At 56.8% G+C, this 27,118-nt stretch overlaps 2 protein-coding genes across 2 annotated transcripts in view; one reads left to right on the forward strand and one right to left on the reverse strand.

Annotated features, from left to right (window-relative positions):
- Nucleotides 1-629: 629 nt before the first annotated feature.
- ETH_00034575 (uncharacterized protein) lies at nucleotides 630-3,830 on the forward strand (the record flags this gene model as incomplete). Its single annotated transcript, XM_013376747.1, has 9 exons — nucleotides 630-1,028; nucleotides 1,153-1,245; nucleotides 1,377-1,454; nucleotides 1,610-1,654; nucleotides 1,984-2,043; nucleotides 2,220-2,626; nucleotides 2,791-2,944; nucleotides 3,222-3,434; nucleotides 3,597-3,830. 9 exons carry the CDS (start codon nucleotides 630-632, stop codon nucleotides 3,828-3,830), a joined length of 1,683 nt encoding a protein of 560 aa, XP_013232201.1.
- A 4,309-nt stretch (nucleotides 3,831-8,139) lies between these two features.
- The window catches only part of ETH_00034580 (HECT domain-containing protein, related), a gene marked incomplete at both ends in the record, with an annotated part of 19,306 nt that continues 327 nt past the window's right edge, over nucleotides 8,140-27,118 (reverse strand). Inside the window, 9 exons of the mRNA XM_013376748.1 lie at nucleotides 8,140-8,331; nucleotides 8,521-8,596; nucleotides 8,841-8,987; nucleotides 9,143-9,465; nucleotides 9,614-11,017; nucleotides 11,232-17,505; nucleotides 17,728-22,003; nucleotides 22,263-23,089; nucleotides 23,306-27,072. Coding sequence (XP_013232202.1) covers nucleotides 8,140-8,331; nucleotides 8,521-8,596; nucleotides 8,841-8,987; nucleotides 9,143-9,465; nucleotides 9,614-11,017; nucleotides 11,232-17,505; nucleotides 17,728-22,003; nucleotides 22,263-23,089; nucleotides 23,306-27,072 — 17,286 coding nt within the window. The remainder of the gene's footprint in view (nucleotides 8,332-8,520; nucleotides 8,597-8,840; nucleotides 8,988-9,142; nucleotides 9,466-9,613; nucleotides 11,018-11,231; nucleotides 17,506-17,727; nucleotides 22,004-22,262; nucleotides 23,090-23,305; nucleotides 27,073-27,118) is intronic.

Below are 27,118 nucleotides of genomic sequence, written 5' to 3' on the forward strand. Positions count from 1 at the left end.
CTCAGGATATTCTTCCCACAACACACCAGCGTGCATGAACTAGATAGATGAAGAGCCATCAGTATGCTAGGGTCTCCTTGGTCAATTGAAACCGCGGGTCTATGCATTGGTGTGTTTGCCTGTGTGCTCCAGTCACTAGAGGGTCCCCAGGTTAGTCTAGCTCATCATGTGTGCGTTAAGCATTTTTCTCACGATACCTGAGCTTTCCCTTAACGAATCCACCTCACCCAAACTGATCGTACTGCATTCAGCTAAAGAACGCATATGTACTTCTACACAGCATGCTGCGGATACTTCGGCAGCGTGCCCCTTTACCGTAACATTGGTGTAGACGTCATATTCGGTCTTCTATTTCCCCATTTGCGCAGAGCATTTTTCTGAGGATGCCACCGCGCGTTACTGTAAGTACAGGAGACGCAGAATGATCGCCTCGTAGAAACAGCCTGAAATGCTTTGTAAACTCTCTTGCTCTGCTGCGTTTGATATTGCATGCTTAGATCTCCTATGCCTACAAGGTGCACGTTGCTTCGGACTGCCACTTCAACCGATGCGACTTTCGCCCGCTTATTGTCTACATCCAGCCGACTAACTGGTTTGTAGAGCCAGAAAAGGCCTCCTTGGAGTCTCTGATGAAGGCACTGAAGACACATGCGTTACACTTGCTGCGAGTGAAGCGAAAAGCCTCAAGGCTGCATCGGAACCTCCTCGTCCGCTCACCCAAGTCATGGCTCTCCAACATGAAAGCAAAGCTCACTGCAGAGATTGGCTCCGTCTGTTTTATGCAGCCAACTATTAGTCAGAAACGTCGTGGAGCTCCGAAAGTCAAACTGTTAAGAGTTCACAAGCATGCACGACTGAATAGCTTGTTTGACACGACTCAGAAGCACCAAGTTTTGATTTCCGCCACCAGCAGCCTTCCTTTAAAAACACAAGTTATTGATCTTAGAGATACAGGGATAGACAATGAAGAATATAGTCGAGCCTCAGAGCAGGCTCCACAAAACGTCTTCGGGCTCTGCAGAAGTCCGGTAAGCTCAAGTGCTTGCGGTTTCGCTATCATGCACTTTTTTCATGGGAGCAGATGTGCCTGAAGCAACAGATTGTAAATCTTACCAAAATGGTTTCTCAGCTTGTACGAAATTCTTCTTGCAGCGCAACAACATGTTGCGACGGTTGGCAGAAAAGGGATTTGTACTGTGCACTGTAGTCTTGAGGAAGGACGCACACGTCGTTGATCGCTGCGAGGTGAGCCACACTGTGTTGAGCGACATATAGTAGCGCTTTATGGGTGCGTGCAGGGCGGCTCAGTAGTACAACGCTTTTATTGAACGCAATGCTAGTCGTGTGCATAGACATGACTTTCCATGCATTTTCAGGACTTGCCAGTTGATGACATCCACACAATGCAAGCAGTTCAAAGAATCCACAGGAACCTGGCTGATCCATCTTTGCCTGTGGGTCTAATTCGTCTTCGCAAGTAGCCCGCAAAAGCCTTAAATTACTGCATGCTGCTGCTCCAAGCCAATGCTAGGAACCCTGTAGCCTGTCGTTAAGGGTTGTGCAGACCCCAAAGCTATCGGCATTAGTGTATGAATGTTGTATCACGCAGATGCTTGGGTATGTCCCCACGACGCTTCCTGCCGAAAGTCCGCAGGTAGGACACTTCAGAATCATTCGCATTTGGCCCGCTAGCCTTTGTAGCGCGCGAGCATGCTTATCAGGCGTTGTTTCATTGCGTTCTTATTCTTTTTCCCCACCTTGCAAATTATTTTGACGGAGTATTTGGTGAAAGAGCGCGAGATGCTGCAGTAATATTGCGTCGAACGACCCAGAACAAATTCCGCTTCCTTCCCCACCTCTGAACCTTTAATAGTTGGCATAATTGCCTATAGACTTTTTGTCCCTGTCGATTGAACCACTTGAACCACACTGCTTGTAAAAGAAGCGGCGTTTTTTGCTGAGTTCTTTTATGGCTGCTTGCAGAGACTCTTAACTATCTTAAAGGATCTAGAGCGAACTGTGCCACCCGCCACATATGAAGAGGTGCGCTCATTCAGCTATTTATGAACTAACAGGCGTGCAACATCACGGCGTTGTTCTGTTTGGTAGCTTTCAAGTTCCCTCAACTAAGTTCGTTTGCTCAAAAACTTTCACAATGAACTGAACTAGACGTAGTTTGAGTTTCAAGTTTGCTCGTGATATGTGTGCTTCTTCCCCAGGCAATCACTGACAACTGCGTGACTCACATTTCACAGGAGCTCCGGGAAGTTGAGAATTCTCATATTCTTGAGCTGTGGAATACGGCTGAAATGAAGAAAGCTGTGAATTCCGAGCTGCTTCTGAGGTCGATGGTCAAGTTCGCGCATTTCAATTTAAGGGAGATCGCACCGGAGAGTGCGCCCGAATACCGTCTTTCTCTCATAAAACTTGCAAATAAGTGGACTCGAACAACGGAGCTTATTCGAAAGTTCAACGAGGCAGTTGCTTCATGTCCAAGCCCCACAATCCGGCCGATATACTTCCCTCAGTACGAAAGCAAGATTCTCCCTCTCCCTCATGAGTCCGTATCCGACCTCCTTTTCCAGCTTAGGAGGCTCTTAAGCATCGAGATCCCACCTATCCACAGGTCAGTTGTACAATGGCCAAAGTACGTACTGAAGTTAAATGGGTTAAATATTTCTGTCGGGACTGCCTTCTTCTGACTTGTAGAGCCAGCAGAAAGACCTGAACGCGCGTCTAGGGTTCGCCTCTGAGGTCTTTCCTGTTAGAATATTTCCATTCAATTTTCAGGCTTCTTATTGGAGGGGCCTATCTTTTTTCCTTTACCCTGAACCAACGGGACATTGCTGAGGGTACAAGCAGGCAGGAAATTTCAGGCTTAGTACAAGATATATGCAAGCTGCTGACTGAATTTGCATCACTCCATCTTCAGCCAAAGGCAAAGGTGAGCTCTTCTGTAGTCGCATTTGTATTGTAAAAGAAGCAAGAGGCAGAACCAGCTTACTGATGCCTCATTGTCTCTCTGCAACGTTAAGGAGAAGACTATAAAGCAATAGACAGTAGCTTCAGATAGGCACTTCATATACTAAGCGTAAAATTTTTCTGTATTTTAGTTCCCTCAGCAACGTCCGATTGTGAAGTACTCAGCATTGGCTAGTTCCTTCTGTCGGCGCACTTGAAAATGCGTTAGCCAGCGACTGTGCTTGGTTTTGTGCCTGTAGAGCTATGTAGAAAAGTATTTGCAAGAAGTTTCTGAGACTGCGAATCGTCTGTTGGACATTGCCTTGAACATCCAAGCCCAGTGGAGATTGATACGTACTATTTTGGTCACTCCTTTTTGGATTTTCGCCTTTGGACGGCACTGCGGGCCAGCAGACAAGCAGACTGCCTTCGAGCTAGGTTATGGGCTCTGCCCTTACCATCTACTGTCTTTTGTAAGTTGCTTGTAGAGCGATTTGGGGCCGGAACCTCTGGAACTGAAGAGTCTCGCTAGCAAAAGTAGAAACTGCACGCCCGCATGCCACTTCCAGTAATTTTCTGAGCTTCAATATTTGAAGTGCATCCGCCACTTGCTGCAACTCTCTGCTTTTTTTTAGTTCTTCAAAGAGGCTGCGGCCGAAGCTACAAAGCAGCCAGGGCTTCAGAACTGGGCTATACGGTTTATTGGGAAGTGGGCTAAGTCTATTGAAGCCCAGACGCTCCCGGAGATGGCTGGAGAGCCCACTGAAGTGTTCCTCGAGCAGCAGGTGCAAAATTTGCCTCAGCTCCATCCAGACCTATTCTATAGTAGAGGAGGCAAGATATTCAAAGTGTCTCCTTTTCAAAAGTAGTCATGAATAAGGCGCTAGTAGCGCCGCAGGCTAGACATATGGTAGCTCTTTCCAGTTTACCATGCAAGGAAGTGGACTGGAAAGTGTTGGAATGCCTGTGGCTTTTGTTGAGCCAGCATTGTGACTCATCGCAAATGCCAAACTGGCTTTTGCTACAACTAACTCATGTAATACCTTTTGAAGAAGCGGAAGCACCATGGTTCCATGGCATTGGCCAATTTCTGGCACACGCGTGGGCAAAGGGCGTTTTTCATGGAAAAGGAAAAGTACCGAGAAAGCCCTTTTGCGAACCGCAGACTCTCTGCAACAGTGCCATTTCGCTAGAGCGGTCAGACGATACTTAGTTTGATAAGCGCAGCGTTGGCATCTGCATTCAAGTGCAAATCGTTTTGAATTTATATTTTTTAGCATTGAAATAGAAGCGGTTTAATTTAGTTTTAGGGACTGCAGCATATCCTGTCTTTGGAGGGGAAACGTTATAACAGTGGAAAGCCAGAGGCCGCGAGCATATCCATAGTAACAGAGCTTCGTCTAGTTGCCTTGATTCTTTCTCTTCTGGTTGTCGGCGGCCAAGGTTAGGAATACCACACATTATAAAATTTACGTGTTAGAACGATTTTATTAAAAAACTAGAAGTGCATGAATTAAAATAAATATTTTTTATGACTGAGAAGTTGGCACGGAATGCAGTTAGAGATGTGCGTCGAAACAGCTCACTGAAGGGTCACTTGAAGCTCCTAGCAGAGCCTAAGGTACCGTTGAATTAACGCTCTCCAGTACATATGGAGCCCAAAAAGCTCTGGAAGCACAAGGTGTCTTCTGGCCTTCCCAAGCCGTTCATAACTTCATGCTGGCCTCAGATACCCTCTAATGTTTTTTTGCGTTCTCGTCCCCAACAGTCTCTAGGACGGTGGCGCTATGGTGTAGTTGGTGGCCCTTGTGGTAACTACGCACAATGAATATCATGAAGAGCAGCTCTTGGGACACACGAGTCAAGGTTCAATCCAAAGGTGCCCTAGCGAAAGCAAAGGCCAAAGCGTCCTATTGTGAAGCAGGAATCCACGAGCAACTAGCTTACGCCAACGGGACAATGCGCAACGCACAGGCTGCTGCAACCCTTTGACGTACGGAAGGGACAATTTCAGTTCTTTAGCTCTACAGCACTGTAGCATAGTTGTCGCCCCTATGGTTTCTCCAGTCAACCAAACTCACGGTGTCACTCAGATCTTGACGGTGGACACTGGTGCCCAACGCCACCCAGAAGCAAATACTTATGCTACCAACAAACCGAAAGTTCAGTCTATATGTCGTCTCTCAGCATTTGGGCAGACTACTCTGGCGAGACGTTGAGAAACTGCTATAACCGGTAGGGTGACGAACTAATGACAAAAGTGTCAATGGCGTACACTTTAACCGGAGCGATCGGCAGCAGGCAGGCTGAAAACTGCGCCAAAGAAAGTATGGTTGTGTGGAAAGCGCTGGCCTGAATCAGGGTGGAATCTGGTGGGATGTTGGGCAGACTGGGCGGGGAGCCCGCTCGCAGGGCTACGCAGGTATGCCGCCAGCGCTTTTGTCCGGTCAGTTAAGCTCGATTGTTGTTCTGGTTACCCTTTCTGCCATCTTTCACTCCACTTGGTAGGTATGCTGACCATGGTGACTACAGTTCAGTTGCGGTAGCTCTCGAAGGTCACAGCTGAAGAACGGAAAGAAATGCTTTGTGCATTCTTGCGTTGCAGAATATCAGTGACGTTCTTAATGGTGCAAGCTCCGCAGTAAGAAAAGCTCAGTTTGCATCCCGTTTTGCGTAATGCTGTTCAAGATAGAGGCTTCATTTTGTTGACAGAAAAAGTTCATTTTCTCAGGCAGAGCTCAGTCTTTGGCTCTTGGCCTCAAGATCAGAACCAGGGGAAAGCTTGCATTGGCGTTTTCCAGTACAGGAGTGATGAATTCAGCCAATATCAAGTTTAAGATGAGTGGAAAAGAACAGTGTACGTTCTTCAAGCACCTGCTTCCAGGAGGCTACTTATGCGTCTGCAGAAAGGGTAACCCCAACAACAATCGAGCTTAACCGACCCCATCAGAGAGCTGGGAGCTCCACGCAGAAAGTTAGTGCAAACATTTGAGCAGACACACGATACTCACAGTAGGACACCCAAATAGTAAATTATTAGCTTCTTGAAATAAAGCGTGCCACCGTACGAGGAAACTTCGCGAGAACTAAATAGGTTTTCCGGATTATCTGGGGCACAGAATTTTTAACGGTCTTGCCACTTTAGACCCCTCTTGGGTATTGTTGCAGAGTCCTCATGGTGTAGCATCCCTCAAAGCGCTCCCGTTCTTCCAACTGGTTCCCCAAAGCTACTTCAATGCTCCCTTGCAGCACGCATCACCAGACAGCAACCGGGTATTGTTACGCCTGATTCATGCCTACAACACCCTGGACCATTAATTATAATATGTATGGCCTTTTCATGCCACAAAAAGATGAACGGGCAGTGGCATTTGCATCAGGAGCTGGTAACTCTGCATGCGCTCTGTGCTAAGCTGGTCAGACTGTGCATGCGCTCTGCAACACAGCTAGACCATTATGCTGAAGTTTACGATGCAGACAAGGCAGCCGCCGTTAAAAATATTAAAAACTCGTGCAGTTGCTTGAAAAATAGCTTCCGGTGCCTCGCATGGTTTAGTGAAAATGGCTCGCGGTTCAGTGCTTCCAGGGACTCCTCCAGACTCATCAGTGAATGTCCATCCTGGGCGCATAAATGTCGGACAGCATTTGCCCTATACCGGCAGGGAGGTTGAAATTTTCTCTCGATATGGCTACTTCTACCCTCCAGGGTACCTACCCAATACCGTCTACGGAGGAGTCAGAGGATTCGCGAGATCTCTTACGACCTCACAATTTGGCATGAAGAACACTGTGCGCAATTGCCATAAAATTAAGATGAGCCCGCACTATAAAAGCTCACCTTGCCAACTTACTGCCGCATCATCTTGACAGATTCCCGATGGCGGAGGCGGCTATCAGCAGTGGTCCTTGCGTGCTGTGTGATTTATTATTCCGCAGTATCTAAAGTCTTTCGCCATTGGCGCCGCAAAGTTTGCTGGATGCTTCCTTCTTTTCTACCTGCCTCTCGATAATGTATATTGCGATCTTCGCAAGAAGGTGAGACAAGTGGCTTTCTGTTCGCAAGCTTTCAGGCAGTCACTTCTTCTGTTTTTTCATTAGTGTGAAGTTTGTGTAGCCATAACTTGACGCAACTGAGGCAGACAATAATACAAGGTCTTTGCATCTGCGTTGGGGGTGTTTTTTCAGCAACGCGAGAGACGTGCAAAGATGAGGGGCAACTAGGTACGACATCCCACCAAAACCGTATTCAACATTTAGCCACATAGGTTCAAAAGAAAACGCTCAACAGTACTTCCCGAGCCTTGAATTCAGGCTCGGCCCTCATCGTAGACTTTGTTTGCGTTCGAACACGAGGTCTCACGAAGGGGCGCTGACTTTGAGCGAACTTCCCTTATATCCCCGGAGGCGAAGTGAGCCATGTCAGTTTTACTTCGGTGCAAGCAGCGTACTGCCCTCAGCCTTACCAAAATAGGTCAAGAATGCTACCATCTCAGCTGGAAAAGCGCGTTCTCCAGGACCCACGAGTGCCACCTCTGGGAGGCTTAGAATACAAATAGCTTCTCGAAAGTTCCCATTGGGTCGCTGCGAGTGGCTGAATTAATGTGTTTGTTACCATGCGGGCTTGACTACCGCGCAAGTGCAACAGAAGGACATGCGTTATTTCGGCGTTTAAGGCAGTATCGACTGGTCCGTCAGTTGCTTCTCTGATCAGCGCTTTAACTGGACAGCAGCTACTTATAAAGACAATTAGATACATGCCAAATGCACAGACAGCTAGAGTCCCACCAAACCGCAGCTGCTGCCAATGGTTGCTAAAACGCTGTTTTCAGGCGTTTGCCGTGAAGTAGTTCAGATGCGACAGTATGAGATCCGGTGCATTAGACGCAGTATGAACGACGGCAAATAACCCACTCCCTCAATACACCTCTACTTCACAGATAGGATACTGTTGCGAATTGAGGCTGTCGTTGTGCCATTTAGGTTGTAAACTGCATAGAGGTGCCTAACATTTAGGTTTATCGGTTCACGCTGTCCGCCGCTGTAATGATTATTCAGCGATTGAATGAGATATGTGAGTTATCCACAAGTCCAAAACTATTTGGATATTCCGCCAGTCTTAGACGACTTGCAGCGCTGTATAAGGGTTACAATAAAAGTGGCCGCCAAAACGCGGTCCATTTAGTCATCATACATCAACTGCATTTGTTCGTGAACTACTACGGCGTCTAGGTCAATGGCAGTGCAGTTGCTGATAGCATACAGGAGGCGTTCGCGCATGACGCTCACTGAAGAATACAGCGGCACAACCAAGCGGAAGCTGCAGGTGGCAGCAGTTGGCAGCCGGTTGTCGTTGATGGCGGGGAGGCGCTGCTGAAGGCACACAAGAGAGCAGCACACACAGGTACACGTGGCGGTGTGTCCATTTGAAGAATTTGCATCTGCTGGACGAAGCCCGCTGATGCAGTGCCATGTAAGAGGATGAAACGACTGCTGTTCTGAAGCTGGCTTCAAGTATTTCAGAGGACTCAAATACTCAGGAGGGAATGTGCAGCCTCGTACGTCGGGATTTTCGTAGTCCACAGTCATGCGCCAATCATTGCTTGAGGTTGGTAGGCGAGAGCGACCACACACAAATCTGCAGACAGTAGTCCGAAACCACATGCACTTCACCAGAGATGACAGGTGCTGGCAGCGCATCAAGCCAGAAGCATCCGTATACGCTAAGAGACAGAAACATCCTACATGAAGACCAAACCACTTCGCGTCTGGCCCCCCTGCTGGACGGCGTTCTTCAGATACAGTGGAAAGCAATGCGAGTTTGAACGGGAACTTCGTGGGCGCGCTTTTTCGCGTCTAGGTTGTTCAGAACATCCGCTTGCCTGAGAAAACGTTGCATCTGCTCGTTGTTGAACGACTCGAGTATTTCAAAAAGTTGTCCTTTTAGTCTTTCAGATGAGCATTCCGTGTGCTCTTTGAGCTTGGCGACGTCCACCTTGCGGTCCCCACACACACGATGTTCCAGTCGCCTGCACACCCCACGAAAATGAAGTGCATCTTTACAATTGTACGACAGAAAGCCACGATAAGGCCGTATAGCTGGCTCTCTAAAAGTAGGAGTTGGCGCAGTTCCGTTTGTCGTTTCTAGAACAACATTCTTGTGCGCGCCAGCGAGGGTCCTCACCTCCAGTCAAAAAGCAGTCGCAGTCGACCTAGGGGCAAAACTGCTGCAATGCCTCGCAGAATGGCTTCAACACCTTCCGTCCCTTCAAGCAAGCGGAACCGCTCTGAGAGGCGAATGAAAGTAACCAGGTTAAATGCGTCGACAGGGATATTCGCTCCACCTTCAACCAGCTCAAAAGATCTCCCTAGAGTATCTTCTGTGCTGAACGTCATGTCTGATAGCGATGCTTCCATTGTGGAGTCCCAGTACTGCGGCGGCACCGCAGCCATGCGCCGAAGGGAACGGATCATTTCAACGGCCACGCAGTCAGAGTCAGCCAGATCCTGAGCAACTCAATTAGTCAACACAGGAAATTATTGAATTCCCTCGTTTGGCACATCAATCACCGTGGTTGTACACGTGGTCGTACATTTACTTCACAAAACGGTGCGCCACTGATTTGTTTGAAAGCCTGTAGACGCTGTTACTCACGTCAATAGTCAGCGGTGCGGCGACCAGCTTCTTCCACAAAAGAGGGTTCAAGGTAACGTTGAATGCGCTCCCGATGCAGAAACACATGGCCATAAGGCGACCGAGAGCTTCGTACATGAGAATGTACATGGTTTCTTCAGTTACGGTGTCTTCTTCTGCCCTGGAAAGCGTCCCATTTGCGTTCAAAGGTGTGGGCGCTGCTTGCATTTCTTCACGGCGAGACACCGCAGCTTGGAATGGATCCTCCTGAGGAATTCTATCCGGGAGCCCTGCATCTTCAGCGCGATGACCTCGAGGAAGAACACGCCGCGCCGGGGAAGGAAGAGCGCCTAAAATGGTGTCAGATGTCCAAAGGGTGTCAATGTGCAACTGCCGGCGAAGTCGACCTTGCGGGGGGCTGCAATGACCATTACTTAAATTGCTGCGGATACTCTGCGGACCCTCGCCGAATTCAGCATGTGAGCTGCGATCCGGTTGCGAGCCCACAGACTGGACTGGTTCCTGCGTGACTGTATCTGGTGAGACCTCCGCGTAACTTGGTGAACCATCATTTCCTCCTGAGGTATTGGGTAGCGCTGGTGGTAGCAGGTCTGAGGCGGAGACCAAAGGGTCTGGAAGCGGTGCAGATGGATCAGGGCGGAGCACTACGGAGTCCTGATGGGGCCCAATGGCATGCGTAGAGTTAAAGGACGGAAGACATGCAAGGAAGGTGGGGAGAAGCTCATCGGGAGATTCCGCCAGGGGACCCATGACCTCATTAGCTACTCCAGAAAGGAACTCTTGAAAGGGGCCGCCAAAATCTGTTGCCCCTTCTCCTCGAAAAACTACCAGAAAAGGTCTCTCTCCAGGTCTTGCTCTAAGTTTGCACGGGCTTGCTGCTGCCGAAAGGAGCTGCACAGTGGCCTGATACCAGAGAGTGTGGGCCAAGACCTTCGCTGTAGCTGCCTGGCCTCGGTCCAGCTTCAAAGAGGGTTGCTCGCGGCCTGAATATCCTAGCTTTTCTATGATGTTGCGCCACAAAGTGCTGGATGTCAAATTTGTCAGTAGCGGACGAAGGAAGAGGTAGGCGCTCATTTCTATAGGCAAGTCGGATGGGCCCACCTGCAACACCATTTTGCTGCTGCTGTATGACCGCCGCTTTAGCAGCTCTGTAACCCCTAAGCTGCCGTCCCCCAGACGAGTCGGAATGGTACCTCGGAGGAAGCTCACCCCAGAGTGAGCCGTCAGCAATCCATAGTAATCTAAAGGTAGCTTGGGGATATTGAAAACCGGTGCGATGATGGGCACAGCGCCACTGGCACAGGAACATAGATGTTCCAGTAGCCGTAGTCTCAAGCCAATGACCTGCTGCAGTAGCACCTCGACAGATGAGGCGGGAGCCACGCCGCACGAGGCTTCACTGATCTGCGCGTCACACACAAAGCGCCCAATGCAGTCCCAATCAAGGTTAGACAGCTCCGTTTGCAGTTTGGGATCCCACACAACAGGAGTGGATTTAAAGCGGCAAAATACTGAAACAGAAATGAGGGGCAGCGATACGTGCGCAACGGTCGTAGTAAAGCTAAGACGGGTGACCTCGCCAAGACAGCAAGGCTTTGCAGAGGGACAGGAGACTCACAAGGGCAAGGACTTGTTTTTTGAGCGCGGCAGCTTGCTCGATCTCTTCTAAAGAATCCCGCTTCTTCCCTGGGGAGCCGCAGCTGCTGTCTAAAGCTAAGAAGCTGTCGCGATCCTTGTCTGCCTTCCAGATGAGAGCTGCGATGCGCATGTGCTTATCTGGCTGGGGCACACTTCTGCCCTCTTCCAGGCCGTCAAATACGTCGAGCAACTGCCTAAGCCAGATGTCGAACTTCGGTGGCCAAATGCGCATGACTGCTTGCAGGATAACATCGTCTGCGTCTAGAACAGATCTCACCATCAACATGCCCAAGCTCCCACTAGAAACTCCTTCCTGAAGCAAAAGCGGAGGAACTTCATGCACTTGCATTCCCGTGACTTCCTCGAACAGCTGCATGTCTGGCGTCCACACAAGGCCTCCTGGTCCTCCCAAGGCTATTTGATAACCTGAATCTCTGGCAACTTTCTGACGCCACATGTGCCGTTGTACTCCATCGACCCAACCCCTGCGAGTGCATCCCTCTATCTTTGCTGCGGCGGTGTCGAGAGGCAGAAGCAGACTAATGAGGTCCCCGACGCTCTCAGCAGCCTCGGCGCATGCAACGAGGCGTTGAAGACCATTACTCTGCGAAGAAGTGGGAGCTTGCCGGCCCCTGTTATATCTGTGACGGGAGCCGTCAGACCTCCGGGGAACTGCAGGGATGGCGCGTGGGCCCCGAGGCGAAGCATTTGTCTGTTGCTGCCCAGGTTGCATGCGCTGTTCTGTTGTCTGGTGCTCTTCCAGAACCTGTAGCCTCCTTACGATTGCCACAAACACTTTCTGAAGAGATCCGAAGTCCTCCGCTACGGAAATACTGCGCAGAAGAGACCCAGAGAGGGCCGGCAAGGGGGGGCGGAGAGGAGCTGGCTGGCCCTCTGGGCAAGCGGGATCCGTCAAGTCCCCATTCAGGTCAAGGCCCCACACCAGCAGCTGTTGCAGCAATGTCCGCACGTCAGCATTTGCCAAGGGCAAGTTGCCATCTACGGGCCGCAAGAGCGAGAAAGGCACTTGGGCACAATTAGAACCTGAAGAAGTCCGTAAGCCGAGGTTGCCATCCATCGCTCCTGATGAAGGACCACCGAAGAAACGGGGAGCCTGAGTCCCCAATGCTGAGCCATTCGAGATCAGGCTCGTTGAAGTCCGGCCCGCTCTACTGGAAAGACCCATGCCTGCCAGTTCTACGCTGTCCCCAGTGTTGCTTCTCGAGGGCTGCGAAGAAGGCTTCAGCGCAGGTAACTTTCGCACGTCCACCTGTCCTCGAGTCTCTTCACCCCGCATTTCCGCAGAAGATTGAGGGAAACTTGAAGGCCGCCCTGTCTTAGGCGAAGGCGCGTAAGAAGTCCCGCAAAGCCAATCTGCTGCCATGCGAGGCGACCTTTCGGATTCGTTCATTTGCGCATCGCGACGCTCGCCGTCAATGTACAAACTGTGGACGCTGAATGCCACCTCATCAACTCCCCCAACCACCACAGTGCAGTTCGCGAGCAGCGAGCCCCACCTCCACGGAATGCATGCTTCAGCTCCTCTGACCTTTGGGAAAGCTCCGCCAAACTTCGGAAAATTTGGCGTGGCACTTGCCGCAATGCTCAGTTGCTGCAGCTGAGCTGCAAGCGCAGCGTAACGCAACAGTCTGGCCAGCGCCTCTAGCCCCTCCTGGAAGCCATCACCTTTGGAACCGATGAGTTCCACGGGAGTCAGGCCCGCGTCGTTCTTTAGAGAACAGTCCGCCCCGAGAGAGAGCAGCAGCTTAATTGTGTTGTAGTAGCCGCGTCTGTGGACCGGCACCGCTGAGCAAAGTCTTCCTCCTGAGAGGGGCTGCCCAGCAGCCCTGAGAGCCATTCTGTGAAGCACACAGTTTCCTTCTGCGTCCCTGCGGTTTATGTTAAGCCCATAGTTGCACACAAGCATTGAGACAATCAAGTCCTGGCCCAGCTCAGCAGCCAACATCAGCGGAGTCACCCTTTCGCTGCCGTCTCCCACCCCATCCGGGTTGCAGCCTCCTGCCTCAATCAGCATTTGAACAACATCTGCATAGCCTTTCTTTATTGCGAGTTTCAGGGGCGTGTCGTTCTCATACTCTCCATACACTGCCGAGATGTGCTGCTGCAGCTGCTCGCTTTGCCACTGGGCGTTGCTGCCGCTACTGGTGCTGCTGCTGCCATTAGCCCATACGAACATCTGCTGCTCCAGAGAGCCAAATGTGCAGCTGCCCGGCGTGGCTGCTGCATCCTGCGTTTCGAGCCAGTCTGGGTACTGTGAAAAAAAGGTGGAGAGCCACCGCAGGTTCCTCTCTTTAATAGCTTGGAAAAGCGCATGCACAGTCCCCTGATGCGAGTCCGAGAGTCGAGCTGACGCTGGCGTACTAGTAAACGTGAAGTTTCTGAAGCCCCCTGTGTTACATGTGGAGACCAACTCAGTGCTTCTCGTTCGCACGGGAGGAAAATACACTGCCTCTCTGTTCTTGGCTGAAGGGCTCCCGGAAAGCTGCAGCAACTGTTGCTGCTGCTGCTGTTGTAGCTGCTGTTGCTGTTGTTGTTGCTGTTGCGGCTGCTGTAGCTGTTGTTGCTGCTGCATTAGTACCTGCTGCTGTTGCTGCACGAGGTGTTGTTGCTGCTGTAGAGAGCGGGCAGCACGGCTTGGCGCCCATTGGTAGAACTTATCGAAATTGAAGCCGAATTGGTAGACGTCGTTCTTCTTGAAGAGAAGCGCCGGAATGGCCGGCTGGAACTCGATCTCTAACGTGTCTCTGATGGTAAAGCCCGAGATCCCCCGAGTCAGCTGTATCTCTCTCCAGCCTTCTGAAGGGATCTTTGAGTCCCGACGGACATGAGGAGGTCCTCCCGCATGCAACCGCATGAGCTCCCCTAGCGGCAAATCCACAGGGCAAGACAATCGGCCGTTAGAAAACCAGAGCCAACGGCAGTAGCCCCAGACAATTCCCACCATCTGCGGCCCTGCTGCTCCTCCTGCCCAGCAGTTTCCCTTAAACTGCACGCGGAAAGGCAGCGCTGGATGAACAGTGCCCACGTCCAGAGGGGCCCCTGCAAAGCCACAGTCCTGCGGCTCTGTCCTCACACTGCTGGGAAGGCCTTGCTGGCGGGTGTTGAGAGTGCAGGGAGACCCTCGGGCAGGCCGAGGGCCCACTATGGGAGCCGGCGAAAGCACTGCTCTTGTGGTTGCTGCAGCGGGAGCAGCAGAAGTCCCCAGCTGCTGAGAGCTGGGGCGGTCCCCCTGTCCACTTGTCAGGTCCCCAAAGGCGGTGACGGAGCTAATCTGGCGGGAGTCTGCTGCGATGCCAACATCCCAGGAGTCCGTCGTACATTGGCCAGTAGACGCCGCAGCCCTCGCGGCCTCCAGGTCTTCTAAGGGAAACTCGCTGAGGCCTTCCTCCGTGGGAACCCTGCTTGAGTCAGGCCGCCGCACCCACTTCCACACGGACGAAGAGTAAGTTGACGGTGCCCCAATGGGGAGCCGCACACTGACTCCTCCTCGGATCTTTGGGTGAAGTGCCAAGACGCGCCAAGTGCTGCTCAGAGAGTTGCTGCTGCCCGATGTGTCTAAAGGGGCAGAGGTACCCCCGGCTGCGAAACTGGGCGCGAAACTTAGTCTGAATAACCCAGAGTCCTCCGCCCTGTCTGGTGGACCCCTGGAATCCCCACTAGCTCTCGAATGGAACAATATTGCAGATGCGTCTGAGTCTGTTCCTGCTGCTGTCAAGCCCTCCGGTCTGCCAGACTGGATTCCAAAAGGACTCAGCAGGCGAACAGGAGTGTCGGCAGGCGAGGCCTCGAGACAATAGAAGACTTCGTTTGTGGGAACAGTGACGGGCCGGCAAGAAACTGAGGACAACGTGGCCGTCAAGACAAGTCCTTCCCAAAGAGAGCAGATCCTAGGAGAGGCACAGAACTCAGCAGTATCCTCTATGACAAGCACAGGCACAACAGTAGTGCATGATGGTGGCAGCATCTGCGCAGCGACGAGATGGTCTTCAGCAAACCACAGCAAGTGGCGTCCAACCGCCCGCAGTACGAAGTTTAGCCTGTGCGGCTGAGCCATAAGCCCCAAGCCGTCTTGTTTGTGAGGGGCTCGAGAAGCCTTTTCAGAGTCTCCGTGCAACCCCAGCAAGACGGCCAGCAACGGTCGACTCTTGCGGACTCGCTGGCTTTGCGGCCCCCAGTGGCGGCTTGGCATCTCTGGGTGAAAGGAAGACCTGAGCTCCCTTGCAGTAAGCTGCACCAGCGTTGCGTCTGAGACCCCATCCCAAGTTCCCTCCAGCAGACGGCTCCAGTACTTGCAATCCACAGCCCCAATGAAGATCCGGCCCAGCGGGGCACCATCTTCAATGGTCTTAAGACCGCAGCTGTCGTTTCCGGCAGAACGCACTGTTAAGGAAATGACGCAGGACGCGGAAGAGCTTCCGCACTGTAAAGGAACGCTGCTGCAGGCGTAGCTACAGCCCCCTGAGGTGCCGTGCAGGTTCGAAACCTCCAAACGGGTCCGGCCGCCAAAGCTTCTTTTGCCATCTTCCTGGGGTGCTTGCAGAACTTTCATCCTTAAATTATCCATGCCCTGGCCTGCGCGGCTGCACGCTGCTGCGCAGATCCACTCTGGCGTTTCCGTTAGGTTGCCGCTTTCTCCCACCAAGTACTCAAGGTTTCGATCCAGGGCGACGAGAAGCCGTGGAGTCTTCCTGAGCTTCCGTGCCTGGCTGCTGCCCGGGACCATCCCATTTCTCTCTTCCCGAGACTGAGGCTGACCGTCAGTGCCCTGCTGCTGGCCCTCCTCCAGTGGCTCCAAATTCAGCTCCAACCGAGCCCCGGGAAAGGTTTCGACGCTCCCCACAGCGCGGGTGCAGCTGACCGGCTCAGCAAAAGCCACGGAAACCGGCAAAGCCTGAACTGCTCTGATGAAGGGCTGAGAGAAGCCCAAGTGCCCAGGGTCACTCGCAAAGGCCGAGTAAGCTGCACTGGCAAAGCAAGCTGTGTCTTCGCCGCCGCCGCTGTTTGCCGGCGCCGCCTCTTGAGACTGGCCTTCCCCTCTGCTGGAAGCCGCGTACGCCGCCAGGGGCGCAGGCGGCGCCTGGGCACTGAAGCACGAGACTCTGGCGACGCACTCAGCAGCCATGAGGTAAGAGGCAAGATCCGCAAGCACGGGAACACTCGTGTGCTCTACCCAGGTGACAGAGCCCCACCTGTCCGCCTTCAGGATGGACACGCAGGCGTTGGCCAGGTAGTGAGTCAGCAGGCTGCAGTTGATTCTGTACCGCACGTGGACTCTGTTGAGATCTGTTGCGCAGAAACAGTCCAGGCTGGCAGACCGCCAGTTGTTGACTTTCTCCAAGTTGTCAAAGACCGAGGCGCTGATGAAGCAAATGCAGTCGAAGTAGCACTGCAGAAAGCCCAAGAATTGTCGACAAGGGCCAGCAAGTGCAAACGACCCAACAGCCGCCACTGCAGTCTTAACGGCTTTAAAAGCCGCCGCTGATGCCTCGCCTGGTGGCGGCGCAGTGACGCGTGTGACTTCACTAAGCCTCTCGTAGGAAAAGAGGTTATTGTCGCTGCCGAAGGCTGAAGAGCCCTCAGGAACTGCACCTGCAGATAAGCCGTCCAGTGAGGAGATGTCGGGGACAAAGCGCGCAGTCATCCAGTGGGTCATTCTGGCTGCGTCGAGCCCAAGCTTCAGAGGCAAGTTGACTCCATTGATCAGCAGCCCGAAGAGCGCTGCGTAGCTCAAGGGGTTGACAATTGCCCGGCGGATGCTCCCGGGGCACAGCGGGTGCCTTATGAATCCATCCATCAGCCAGTGGCTTACGTAGACGGAGGGCGCAAGAGCGCAGTACTTCGGCGTTCTCTTTGAAACGGAGGCGTTGCTCACCACCTGAGCCACCGAGCCCACCAGGTGGTACAAAAGCTCCGTCTGCAGCACCCGGTGCAGACTTCTGAGACACTCCGTGTCCGTCCACTTCGTGGCCGCCCGATACATCAGCCGCTGCCACCCATACAAAGGACAAGTCACCACGCTGTACCTGTCCAGCTCCGTCAGCAGCGTCTTCGTGGGGTCTGAGTCCAGGTGAAACCGGAAAGGCTGCTGGTAGTCGGGAACGCTGTCATCTGTCTCTCTGCTGATGAAGTACGTGCAAATGCGCAAAAGGCGAATTAGGTTAAGGGCCTTCGGACGGGGCGCTCCCTTCCGCGACTCGCCGGAGCAGCGCGAGGCCAACGGCTCTTTGATGCCCCTGCAGACAGAGAAGATAAAACAAGAAAAAACGCAAGACGAACCAACTGTGCAGCGGCATATGGAGTAAAAGGGCAAGAAATCTCTAAAGATTCTACACAGAAACTTCTAGCGGGCTGCCCAAGCTTTGCCCTGGGCAGTCCAGCCTTTTTGAACATATCGGAAAATGCTAGGGCCACGCGGGAAGCCAGAAGCAGCCCCACGTGTGAGTACAAGGACATACCTGTAGAGTCGCTCCATGATCATGTCGGGACAGAGAGAGACAATAATGCAGAGGAGGTGAAGAGCATCTCTTCTCAGAGCCCACCTCAAGGGGGTCTCCAGGAATCGGTGCAGCATGCGGCTAGACCAGATGGAACAAGCCCCCTCGTAGTTGAACACCCGCGCATCTACAGGGCCTCTCAAATGTATGCTCCCAGTTTCTTGCCTCGGCTTGAGGAGCAGCAAACTCGTGATGGGGGAGTCCCAGCCCCTCCCTATTAGCTGTTCAACTCGCTGCAAGCCCGCGGCCTCGCCCACGCTGGGTCCTGCACAGCGGTCGGCCTCTGTGTTAGGGACAGCGGGGGCTCCGCACAGCTCCGTTTCTATGGCTGTCTCCACTGCCTCGTTCCAGGCCTCGTTGATTTTGTAGACCCACCTCCAGACCTTGGCAGTTTCCCCCGCCGCCAAGACGGCCTGGCCGGAGATGCTGGGGCAGCCGAACCCCTCGGCGCTCAGAATGCTTTCGGGGACCCCACAGAGGCGCGCCATCTTGTCCAACTTCACCTCCTTTTCCGCGCTTCCCGCCTCCGAATCTGCTGCCCGAGAAGGGGCCCCTTCCTCCACTTCGGGGCTGCCAAGGGCGGGGCCCCCCTCGCCTCCTTGGGTATATGCAGCAATGGCTGAGCGCAGGTCTGGCACGCTGGCCGAGCGCACATTCAGGGGCTGAGGGGCTTGCGAGGGGGCCACTTCTGGCGGGGGGGCCCCCGTTACATAGGGGAGGCCCTGGTCAGGGACAGTCTCCCCTGAAGCAGCAACGTCGTCTGCAAAGGGATCCATTTGGTGGGCCCCCAGTCCCGAGGTGAGGAAGCAGAACTGCTCCATGAAGGCAAAGACCCTCTGGATGCACTTGACAGCCCGCCGGCTCAAGGGGGGGTCCCCGTCGGGAGTTTGCTGCAGCATGACTCTCAAGACGAGACAAAGAGCTACTATTGACTTGCTTCCCAGGGTCACCGCCAAGGCCTGCACTGTCTCCCACTCCTTGCTGGGGGCCACCAAGTTGCCCACGACAGCCACCTGGTGAAGAGTCCCCTGGACCACTGGTGAAGTCAAGAGGTCAGACAGAGATATCAACATGGACTCGCACTCCTCAGGGCTCAGTCCCACGACAGAAGAAAACTTCAGAGACGAAGTGCTCACAAGCCAGGGCAAGCTGAGGCCGGACTCTCCAGACCCCACACTGTCTCCTTTTCGAGAACTGTTTGAACTTGCTGCTGCACTTGTTGCAGAGGGGTGGATGCCGTCGGGGTCCGTGCTGCCGGGAAGTCTTTGTCTCTCCGCCACTGCGAGGACTTCTTGCAGCTCCCCGCGGCCAGTGGAGTCGCAGCAAATAACTGCCAGCGCAGCAACTCCGCGTCTGCAGGCGTGAATGGTCTCCAGCCGCGCCCGCGCTGCTCTTTGCTGCTGCTGGTACGGGCAGGGCCTCAGGCCAGTGCTGGTCTGTCTCCTCGGCTCCGGGGGCCCCTCCTCAGGCTTCCCAGCGTCGGCCCCCTCCAGCTGTTCCGCCGGGGGGTCCCTGCTAGAGACAGCGGGCATGAGCTTGCTTTGGACTCTTTTGCTTATTGGCAGCTGGACACTGCCACCCCTCTCGAGTGTCCCCCTGGAAGTGGCTCCTTCGTTGACGATTTCGTGGTAACTGGCGCAGAGGGACTCGAAGGCAGTGCTCAAAGAAATGGTGGCCTCGTTCAAAATGTCCCCCACTTGCTGCAGCACCTTCCGCCTCTCCCCCAGCAGGGACCGCTCCGAGGCCAGAATGACTGCCTGGTACAACTCCAGACTCTGTCTCACAAGCGGGTGCACCCGCAGCCAGCGAAGCACTTGCTGCGAGGGGGGCTTGAGGGCCAGGGCCTCGCCAGTGAGAGCTTCTTCCCTGGGGGCCTGCGAGGGGCCGGCCTGGCGGTCTTCGTCTGGGTCGACGTACTGCAGCGTGAACTCGGGGCCCCCGTAGACCACAGTGAGGGGGTCTTGGAAAACAAAGACTAAGTTCATTCGCCTGGGCTGGTCCACCTGCGAGTGCTGGTCATAGTAGACCTCCAGCACAGAGCCAATGCTCTCCCCAGAGACGTGCAGCTCTGTGTGCAGGCACCGCTGGCCACTTGTCTGGCTGTCCACTGAGAACTTCACACTCAAGTAGTCCCCCGGCTGGTAGGACACAGTGGTGGCGAACACGTCTTCCCAGAAAGGGGGGCAGCTGCTGGTGCGGAAGCCCACCACGTCGTTCCGGTCGAAGATGTCTTGCGCCGCAGACAACACGCAGTCCGCGGGGGCCACAGTGACTCCGAAACGGCCTGCAGACCAGACTCGAAAGCCTATCACGTCTGCTGCTTCCCCAGGCTCCACCTGCAGCGCCGGGAAGGTCAGCGGGGCCCTGCACAGGGCCACGCCCCCCAGGTTCCGCGCCCTTAGCACGTGCAGTGTGCGCCCGTGCACTTCGGCCTGAAAGTCTGCAGAGGGCACTGCGCACAGGAACACGTCGGACTGCGGCAGCGGGTCAAACACGCTGTCTCCCACGCTTCCAACGAGGGCCCCCCCCACGGGGGCCTCCCGCCTCCCGGAGGAGGGGGCCCCCCGGCCCGCCGCTGCCAGCGGCGAGGAGGAGTCCCCCGCGCTGCTGCTCTGCTGCACGGGTCCCTCTTGCGGGACTGAACCTGCAGTCGGGGCTGCCCCTCCAACCTGCACCTGCGGGGCCGGGAGCGGGGTCTGTGGTCCCGGGGCGGCCGCGCTCATGCTGCTGCTGCTGCTGCTGCTGGCCTCAGGAGGCCGCGCTGCTGCGTCTGCCGCGGCTTCAAATGGCTGCTTCTCTTGTGCAGCGGTAGGCTCGGAAGAGTCCTCGTGGAGCTGCACCAGAGACCCCGCGGCGTCAAGCAGACTGCCAAGACTGACAGCCTGGAGGGGCGGGAAAAGGCGGCAAGCCAAGTCGGAGCCTTCTCTTGAGAAGGGCTGGCGGCAAGTCCACAGCTGGGAGGGCTCTATGGCGGAAAAGGCAGCAAGTTGCGTTTCGTCTTCAACTCCCGTTGCAGACATGCGCCTCATGCACTCCGTGAGCAGTTTGTACAAATGCGTCTTCACCGGCAAAGTACGCAAAACGGTTTCCAGCTGCGTCGGGAGGCCCTTGAAGCCCATAATGAGAGTCCGCACGAAAAGCCGTGCAGCGAAATGCGAGGCGCAGACGCATCGCAGCAGCACGCAGAGGCTTCTGTCGATGAGCCTTTCTGTGAACAAGAGCTTCTCGGGGATCGGAGGGCTCGTGGGCACGCTCTGGTCTTCTTCTTCCGCCAGCGCTGAGTCCCCTTCAGCGAGGCTGGTGCCCCGGCTGGTGCCCCGGCTGCCCGCAGCCACGTCGCTGCCTCCTTCTTCGTCGCTGTACCTGTCTCCGTCTCCTCTGGGAATGCCGCACAAGAAGTTGCGGTAGATCTGGGGGTAGTCCGCGCAGCTGCGAATCCCCAGGCTGTTGCTGCGGTGCATTTCCCGCAGAGTCTGTTCCTGCAGCTCCGCCAGCCGCTGCAGCGTGCTGAAGGTCAGCTTCAAGGCCTCCACGGCAATGGCCTCGCGCCTCAGAGTGCCGTGCAGGCTCGAAGCTGTGGGGCCCTCGCCGGGGAGCTTGCTGCTGGCTTGGGGGGACTGGAGACCGCCACGCTGCAGCGCCGCAGCAGCAGGCACCGGAGAGCCACTCGCAGCAACGGGATCATCGGGGCCTACCAGGATGAACCACAGGGCTGCCTGGAAAGCCTGCCACGCACTCTGCTGCAGCTTGAGGCCCGCACCCTCGTATTCACACTGCCGCGCTGCAGCATTTTTCGCCTTTGCTTCCGAAACGCCCACGGACTCCCGCTGCAGGCAGAAGAGGCTGTCGTCCCCTCTGCAGCCAGGGCCCCCCAAGTTCGTGCAGGGCAGCTTCGGGGCCTCGCTGCTCCCCTCAGCTCTTTGCGCAGCAACAGGGGAGCTGCTGTCCGCCGTCTGGGCCGGCCTGCAGCGGTAGTCCATTTTCCCAGAAGGCCCCTCGGGGCAGCCCCGCGGGCCTTCGTACACCAAGAGGCCCCTGGAGGCCCATACATGGATCCACAGAGTGCGGGAAAAAGAAATGGACTTCTCCAGCGCGAAACCTTCTTGCTGCAAACTGGAGCACTCGGGCTTGAAGGCCGAGCCGTCGGAGCCTTCTCTGGGGTCCCCCAGCACCTCCAGCTGCAGCCGAACATCTGCAATGGAGTCTTCGCTGCCGTCGGGCTCTCCAGCTGTGCTGCCTGAGGGAAGAAGCGGCAGCGAAGAGACAGAAGCAAACAAGAGGCTAGCTGCGTTCAAGCGCAACAGAGACTCAGCAAAAGACAGCGAAAACAACACGACAAATGCACCTCCCACGGCGCAAGCAGCAGAACCAGCGGCGGGAAATAGCAAAGTCAGACTCAAGAAACGGGCCCAGCAGCAGCACTTGACTGAATTACAAAGCTCGCCACAAAGCCAAAAGAAGGACAGTGTTTGCAGAGGAGCGGGGCGCTGACGCACCGAAGGAAAAGAAGAGAAGAGGGCCTGCAGGGTTTGCGGAGATGTCGTCGAAGGCCTCGACGCCGTCTTCGCGGCCTCCGTCTTTGGCGCGGAAGCCTCCAATGGCCCTGAGGGGGAGGGCGAAGGGGCTGGCCAAGTGCCTGCGCTGCAGGTAAAGCAGCACCACCCAGCCCCCCCAACTGAGCTTCTCCCGCACCCGAAAGCCCTGGCGAATGAGGCCCCCGTCAGAGCTCCAGCGGCGGCTGTCGCAGCAGCGCACGGCCACGCGGGTGACAGCAGCAGCAAGCGGCAGGTGGGTGGCTCTGGGCGAGGGGCTCGAGCTGAGTCTTTCGAGTGAAGAAAGAGACCCTGGAAAGTGCTTGAACAGGAGCTTCTCGCCCTGCCACGCCAGCTGAGCTGCTGCTGCTGCTGCTGCTGCTGCGGCCGCCGCCGCCGCCCCTCTCCCGCCCGTCGCAGCAGCAGCGGCTGCTGCAGCAAACGCCTCCGCCGACGAACCGCGGCAGCAACCCGATGCATGCACCATCTCCTCCGTGACCTCCCGCGCTAAAAAGGCCTCCACAGAAAGGCCGCGGCTCCTCCGCTCTGCTGACAGCAGGCGCAGCGCCACCGGGTGCGCAAGAGTCAGCAGGTGCTGCAGGAAAAGCACTATCGAGCTGCTGTGGTCCAGTGGTTCTGTGCCCAGACACAGCTGCAGCGTCAGCAGCTGCAGCTCTGCGTCCATCCAGCAGCAGTCCGCAGGGTGCAGTGTAAAGACACCCGCGGCCGAGGGAAATGCCATTGCCTTCATGTCTTCCATGTGGCGGTGAAGGTGCAGATCGAAAACAATCCTGAGAAAAACACCAAAAACCGCATTTGCACTGGAAATTCTCCCATGCAGCAGCTGCTGCTGCTTCTCCCAAGGCTAGTGGCGCTGCTGCTGCTGATGCTGCTGCTGCTGCTGTTCAAAGGACTTTCTAGAAGCATGAAGCGATGCCGGCCTCAGACCATTCTGCAGCAACTGGAGCAGTTCTGACGTTGTCTTTGACTCCAAACCCTGAGCTCACCGAACAAGTTCTCCCAAGGAAGACTGCAGCGCGTCTGCAAAAGGCTGAAACTTCCAGAAAGCTGCTGTGCTCATGAGGCAGGCCGCCCCCTCAGCTGCTTTGGAAAAGCCGTCTCTCTGCAGCGCAGCAAAGGCGGAGCTGGAGCCCAGCAACGCCACGCCCAAAGAGTGCAGCAGCCGCAGCATGAGGCAGCCCGCGTACCTCTTGGCTGTGCCGCTGGGGGGCTTTGCCAGGGGCCCCCTGCAGCCGCTGTCTCTCGCGCTGGGGCCCCCCGCCAGGGGCAGCAGCAGCTCCACAATGAGGGGCCACCGCAGGGCCTGCCGGCCCCCGCTGTCGAGCTGCTGCAGCGCGCTGCCGCCCTCGGAGCTCGCCGTGGTGCAGCTGATGTCTCTGCAGCTCACGTCGCTGCCCTCAGACTCCAGGGCCCTCCCGTGGCCCTCGCCCACAAAGCCCCCGTCGGCCGTGCTGCAGGGCTGCAGCCCCTGCTGCAGCCCCTGCTGCAGCCCCCCGGAAAAGCGGCCGCAGGGGGCGGAGGGGGCCCCCCCGTAGGCCCTCCCGGCGCATGCAGCCGGCGGGGCTGTTTCGAACCTTTTGCTGCTGCGGGCCGCGAGCTGCTTCGAAGAGTCCGCGGGAACACCGAAGCTCTCGCGAGCGCCGGTAGAGCCCTCCCCCAGCAAGTCCGAGCTGCCCAAGCTGGGCCGGAGGCTGCAAACTGGCAGCAGCCGCTGCGTGGCAGCAGCAGACATGAGGCCTTCTTGGGACCTCTGGGTGCCCACGTCCAGCAAAGAAGGCGCAGAGAGCCCTGCAGTGCAGAAGCCAGCAACCAGCAGCGCCTTCATGCTGCGCAGGATGACGTAGCGAATCAACGAAGACATTTGTTCAACCAGCAGCACCCGCCGCGTGGTTTGCACGTCGGCGCCGTTTATTATGAAGTTCACTAAAGACGCCACGCCGCCTTCGCTGGCTTCTTCGGACTGCCAGGACTTCGAAGGCTCGCTGGCCCTCTTGAGGGCCTCCCAGCGCCACCGCTGGGGCCCCTGCAGCCCCACGAGGTTCGGCGGGAGGGTCAGGAGGCCGTTGCTTCTTCGGCTCCGGAGTCGCCTGCTCGCCCCCTCTGCGTTCCAGTTGCCTGCGCCGGCAGCAGCAGCAGCAGCTGCTGCCGCTGCTGCAGACGCCATGCGCGCCCCGGGGCCCCACGGCTGCGAGGCGCTGCGCCTGTTGCGGCGGCTGCCGCTGCGCAGAAAACGCTTCAGCAAATACACACTGCGGGCAACGCTGAGGCTCGCGGGGAGTACGATGCCCCCCCGGAAAGGCTTCCGAACAGGGTCCTCAGCAGCGAGGTGAAGGCGGCTTCCGGGGTCCGTGGAGATCTCGACCCGCTGCTGCTGCTGCTGCTGCTGCTGCTGCAGGCCCGCGCAGGCCGCGCGCCGCGGGCGCGGCTGGGCCTGCCCCTGCGCCCAGCCCAGCTGCTGGCGCGCCGCACCCCCAGAGCCCTCCACCAAGTCCGGGCAGCTGAGCCCCCGGCTGAGGGCCTCCGCCTCCTCGCGGGCTGCAGCCCCCAGGCGGTGGCAGCCCACAATTTGGCGGCCCCAGCGGCGAAACAGCAGCAGCCTGTGGGGCCCCGCGAGGCCCCGGGGGTAGCAGGTCAGCAGCCACCTGCAGCGAGACACAATCTCCCGGGCTTCTTCTGCGCGCCGCAAGTGCTGCTGCCGCTCGGCCTTGGAGGAACTCATGGGCGAGCTGCTGCTTGCTGCGTCTCCGCCGCAGGACTCGTCGGAGTCCGAGAAGGCCAGAGGAGTGGGGCTGCTGCAGTCAGCCTCTGCTGCAGCAGCTGCCGCTGCTTCCTTGCTGGCCCGGTGCTCGGCTCGCTTCCGCTGCCACTTCTCCAGAAGCTGCATCACAGCTCTTCTCGCCAAAGAAGACACCAAGTTCAAAAGGGCCTCCGTCTCTTCCCCCTGCCGCTCCCCGCAGCCCGGTCCGCCCTCGGGGCCCGGGGGCCCCTCGTACCCCAGCAGGTGCAGCAGAGCTGCCCCAATGGCCCGCTGCACTGCAGCAACTCGCGGGTGGAAGCCCGCGAAGTGCTGTCCGAACTCCGTTTCTTCGCCGTCGCCCTGCAGCAGCCGCAGCAGCGAGGGGCAGCAGTTGCCCTGCGACCCCGTGTCCCCTGCTGCTGCTGCTGCTGCTGCAGGATGCTCCGCCGGCCACACCGAGGGCCCCACGCGGTGGCTCACTCCCAGCGGAAAAGACCCAGGGGGCCTCCTTGCTGCAGCCACAGCTCTCAGACCGTCAGCAGCTGCAGCGTCAGCCCCGCAGCCCGCGATGCTGCTAAGTCCTGGACTTCGGAGGTCTCGGCACTCGAGAGTGAGCCCTTTGATGAGCTCCCCAGGCCTGTGTGCCTGGAGGGCCTTCAGGGGCGGCTGGATCTCCTGGGGCCCGGAAGTCCCCTGGGGCCCCGGGGGCCCCTGGGGGCAGCTGGGGACCCCCGGAAGGCGCTGCGTCGCCGCCAGAAAGTCCTGGATGGCGCAGGGCAGGGGGATGTCGTTGATTCTCTGGAGCTCAAAAACCCGGGGAGAACAGTCTAGCAGCAGCAAAACACTGGACCTGAGGGCATCTTCGAGGGGCCTCAAAGGGTGGCCTTCTTGGGCCGCCACGTAGCGGGCCCCCTTGACCAGCAGGGGCGGCAGAGACTCGAGGGCCTTTGCTGCTGCTGCGTCTGGCTGCCCCTGTGGGGCCCCACAGGCTGCGTGGGAAAGGTCTAGCCTGGCCAGGAGCGGGGGAAAGCCACTGAGCAGCTTCAAAGTGCTGGAGGTGGTGGAGACGATCCCCAGCAGCTGCTGCACCAGCGGGTGGAGGCAGCCCCTTGCTGTGTCTTCAGACACGCAGGAGTTCAGCTGCCGCAACAGCAGCAAACTGCGCACTGCCAGCTGCAGGATGCTGGGCCACAGCCGCAGCACAGCGCCCACGACCTGCGCCGCAGCTTCCGCCGTCCCCTCCGCGAGCCCTACGAGAGCCCGGCCCGCTTTGCTGCTGCTGCTGCTGTTGCTGCTGCTGCTTCTTGCGGGGTCGCTCTCCTCCGCGAGCACCACGAGCCGCTGCAACAGAGGGGTCAGAAATGTCAGCAGCGGCACAACCCCACCCCCAAGGAAGGCGCAGCCCTCAAGCAAAGTGGGCCCTGGAGTCCCCATGGGGCCCATGAGGCAGCAGGCCTGCAGCGTGCAGGCCCCGCAGGTTTCCGCAAGGGCAGCGGGGTCTGCAGCAGCAGCAGCTGCTGCTGCTGCTGCCAAGGCAGCCACGCGCTGCTGGCCCGCGAAGTCCTCCGCGCCAGTCCCAGCCCCCTCCACCAACGCAGCCACGCCGGGGGCCCCCATGGAAACTTTGTCGGAAATGATGCAAAGGAGACTGTTGGCTGTGCGAAGAGCAGCCATGAAGAGTTCCTCCAGGCAGACACAAGTTGCTGCTGCAGACATTCTGGCCTTCATGTCCCGGGCCAGCAGGCTGCCCCCAAACAGCAGCTGCTGCGGGCGCTGCCCACACGCGCTGGGGCTCCACATCGCCCGCAGCCAGTCCTGCTGCAGTGTAGGGAAGGCCCCAAGCAAGGGCTGGGCCAGGGGGGAGCCCCCGGAGAGGGCCGCGGGGGACCCCGCAGCTGGGTCTGCTGCTTCACTGGGGCCCCTGCGGCCTTCGCCGAACTTCACTCCGAGGCCCAGGGGGTCCCCTCGCCGCGGCTGCAGCCGCCGCAGCAGCCACGAGAGCCACAGCTCCGCTGCCTGCCGCGCCAAGTGCGCAGCCACGCGCGCAGCCGGGTTGCTGCTG

Source organism: Eimeria tenella, genomic scaffold, assembly GCF_000499545.2.
Source record: "Eimeria tenella Houghton genomic scaffold, Eth_scaff4, whole genome shotgun sequence".
Lineage (NCBI taxonomy): Eukaryota > Apicomplexa > Conoidasida > Eucoccidiorida > Eimeriidae > Eimeria > Eimeria tenella.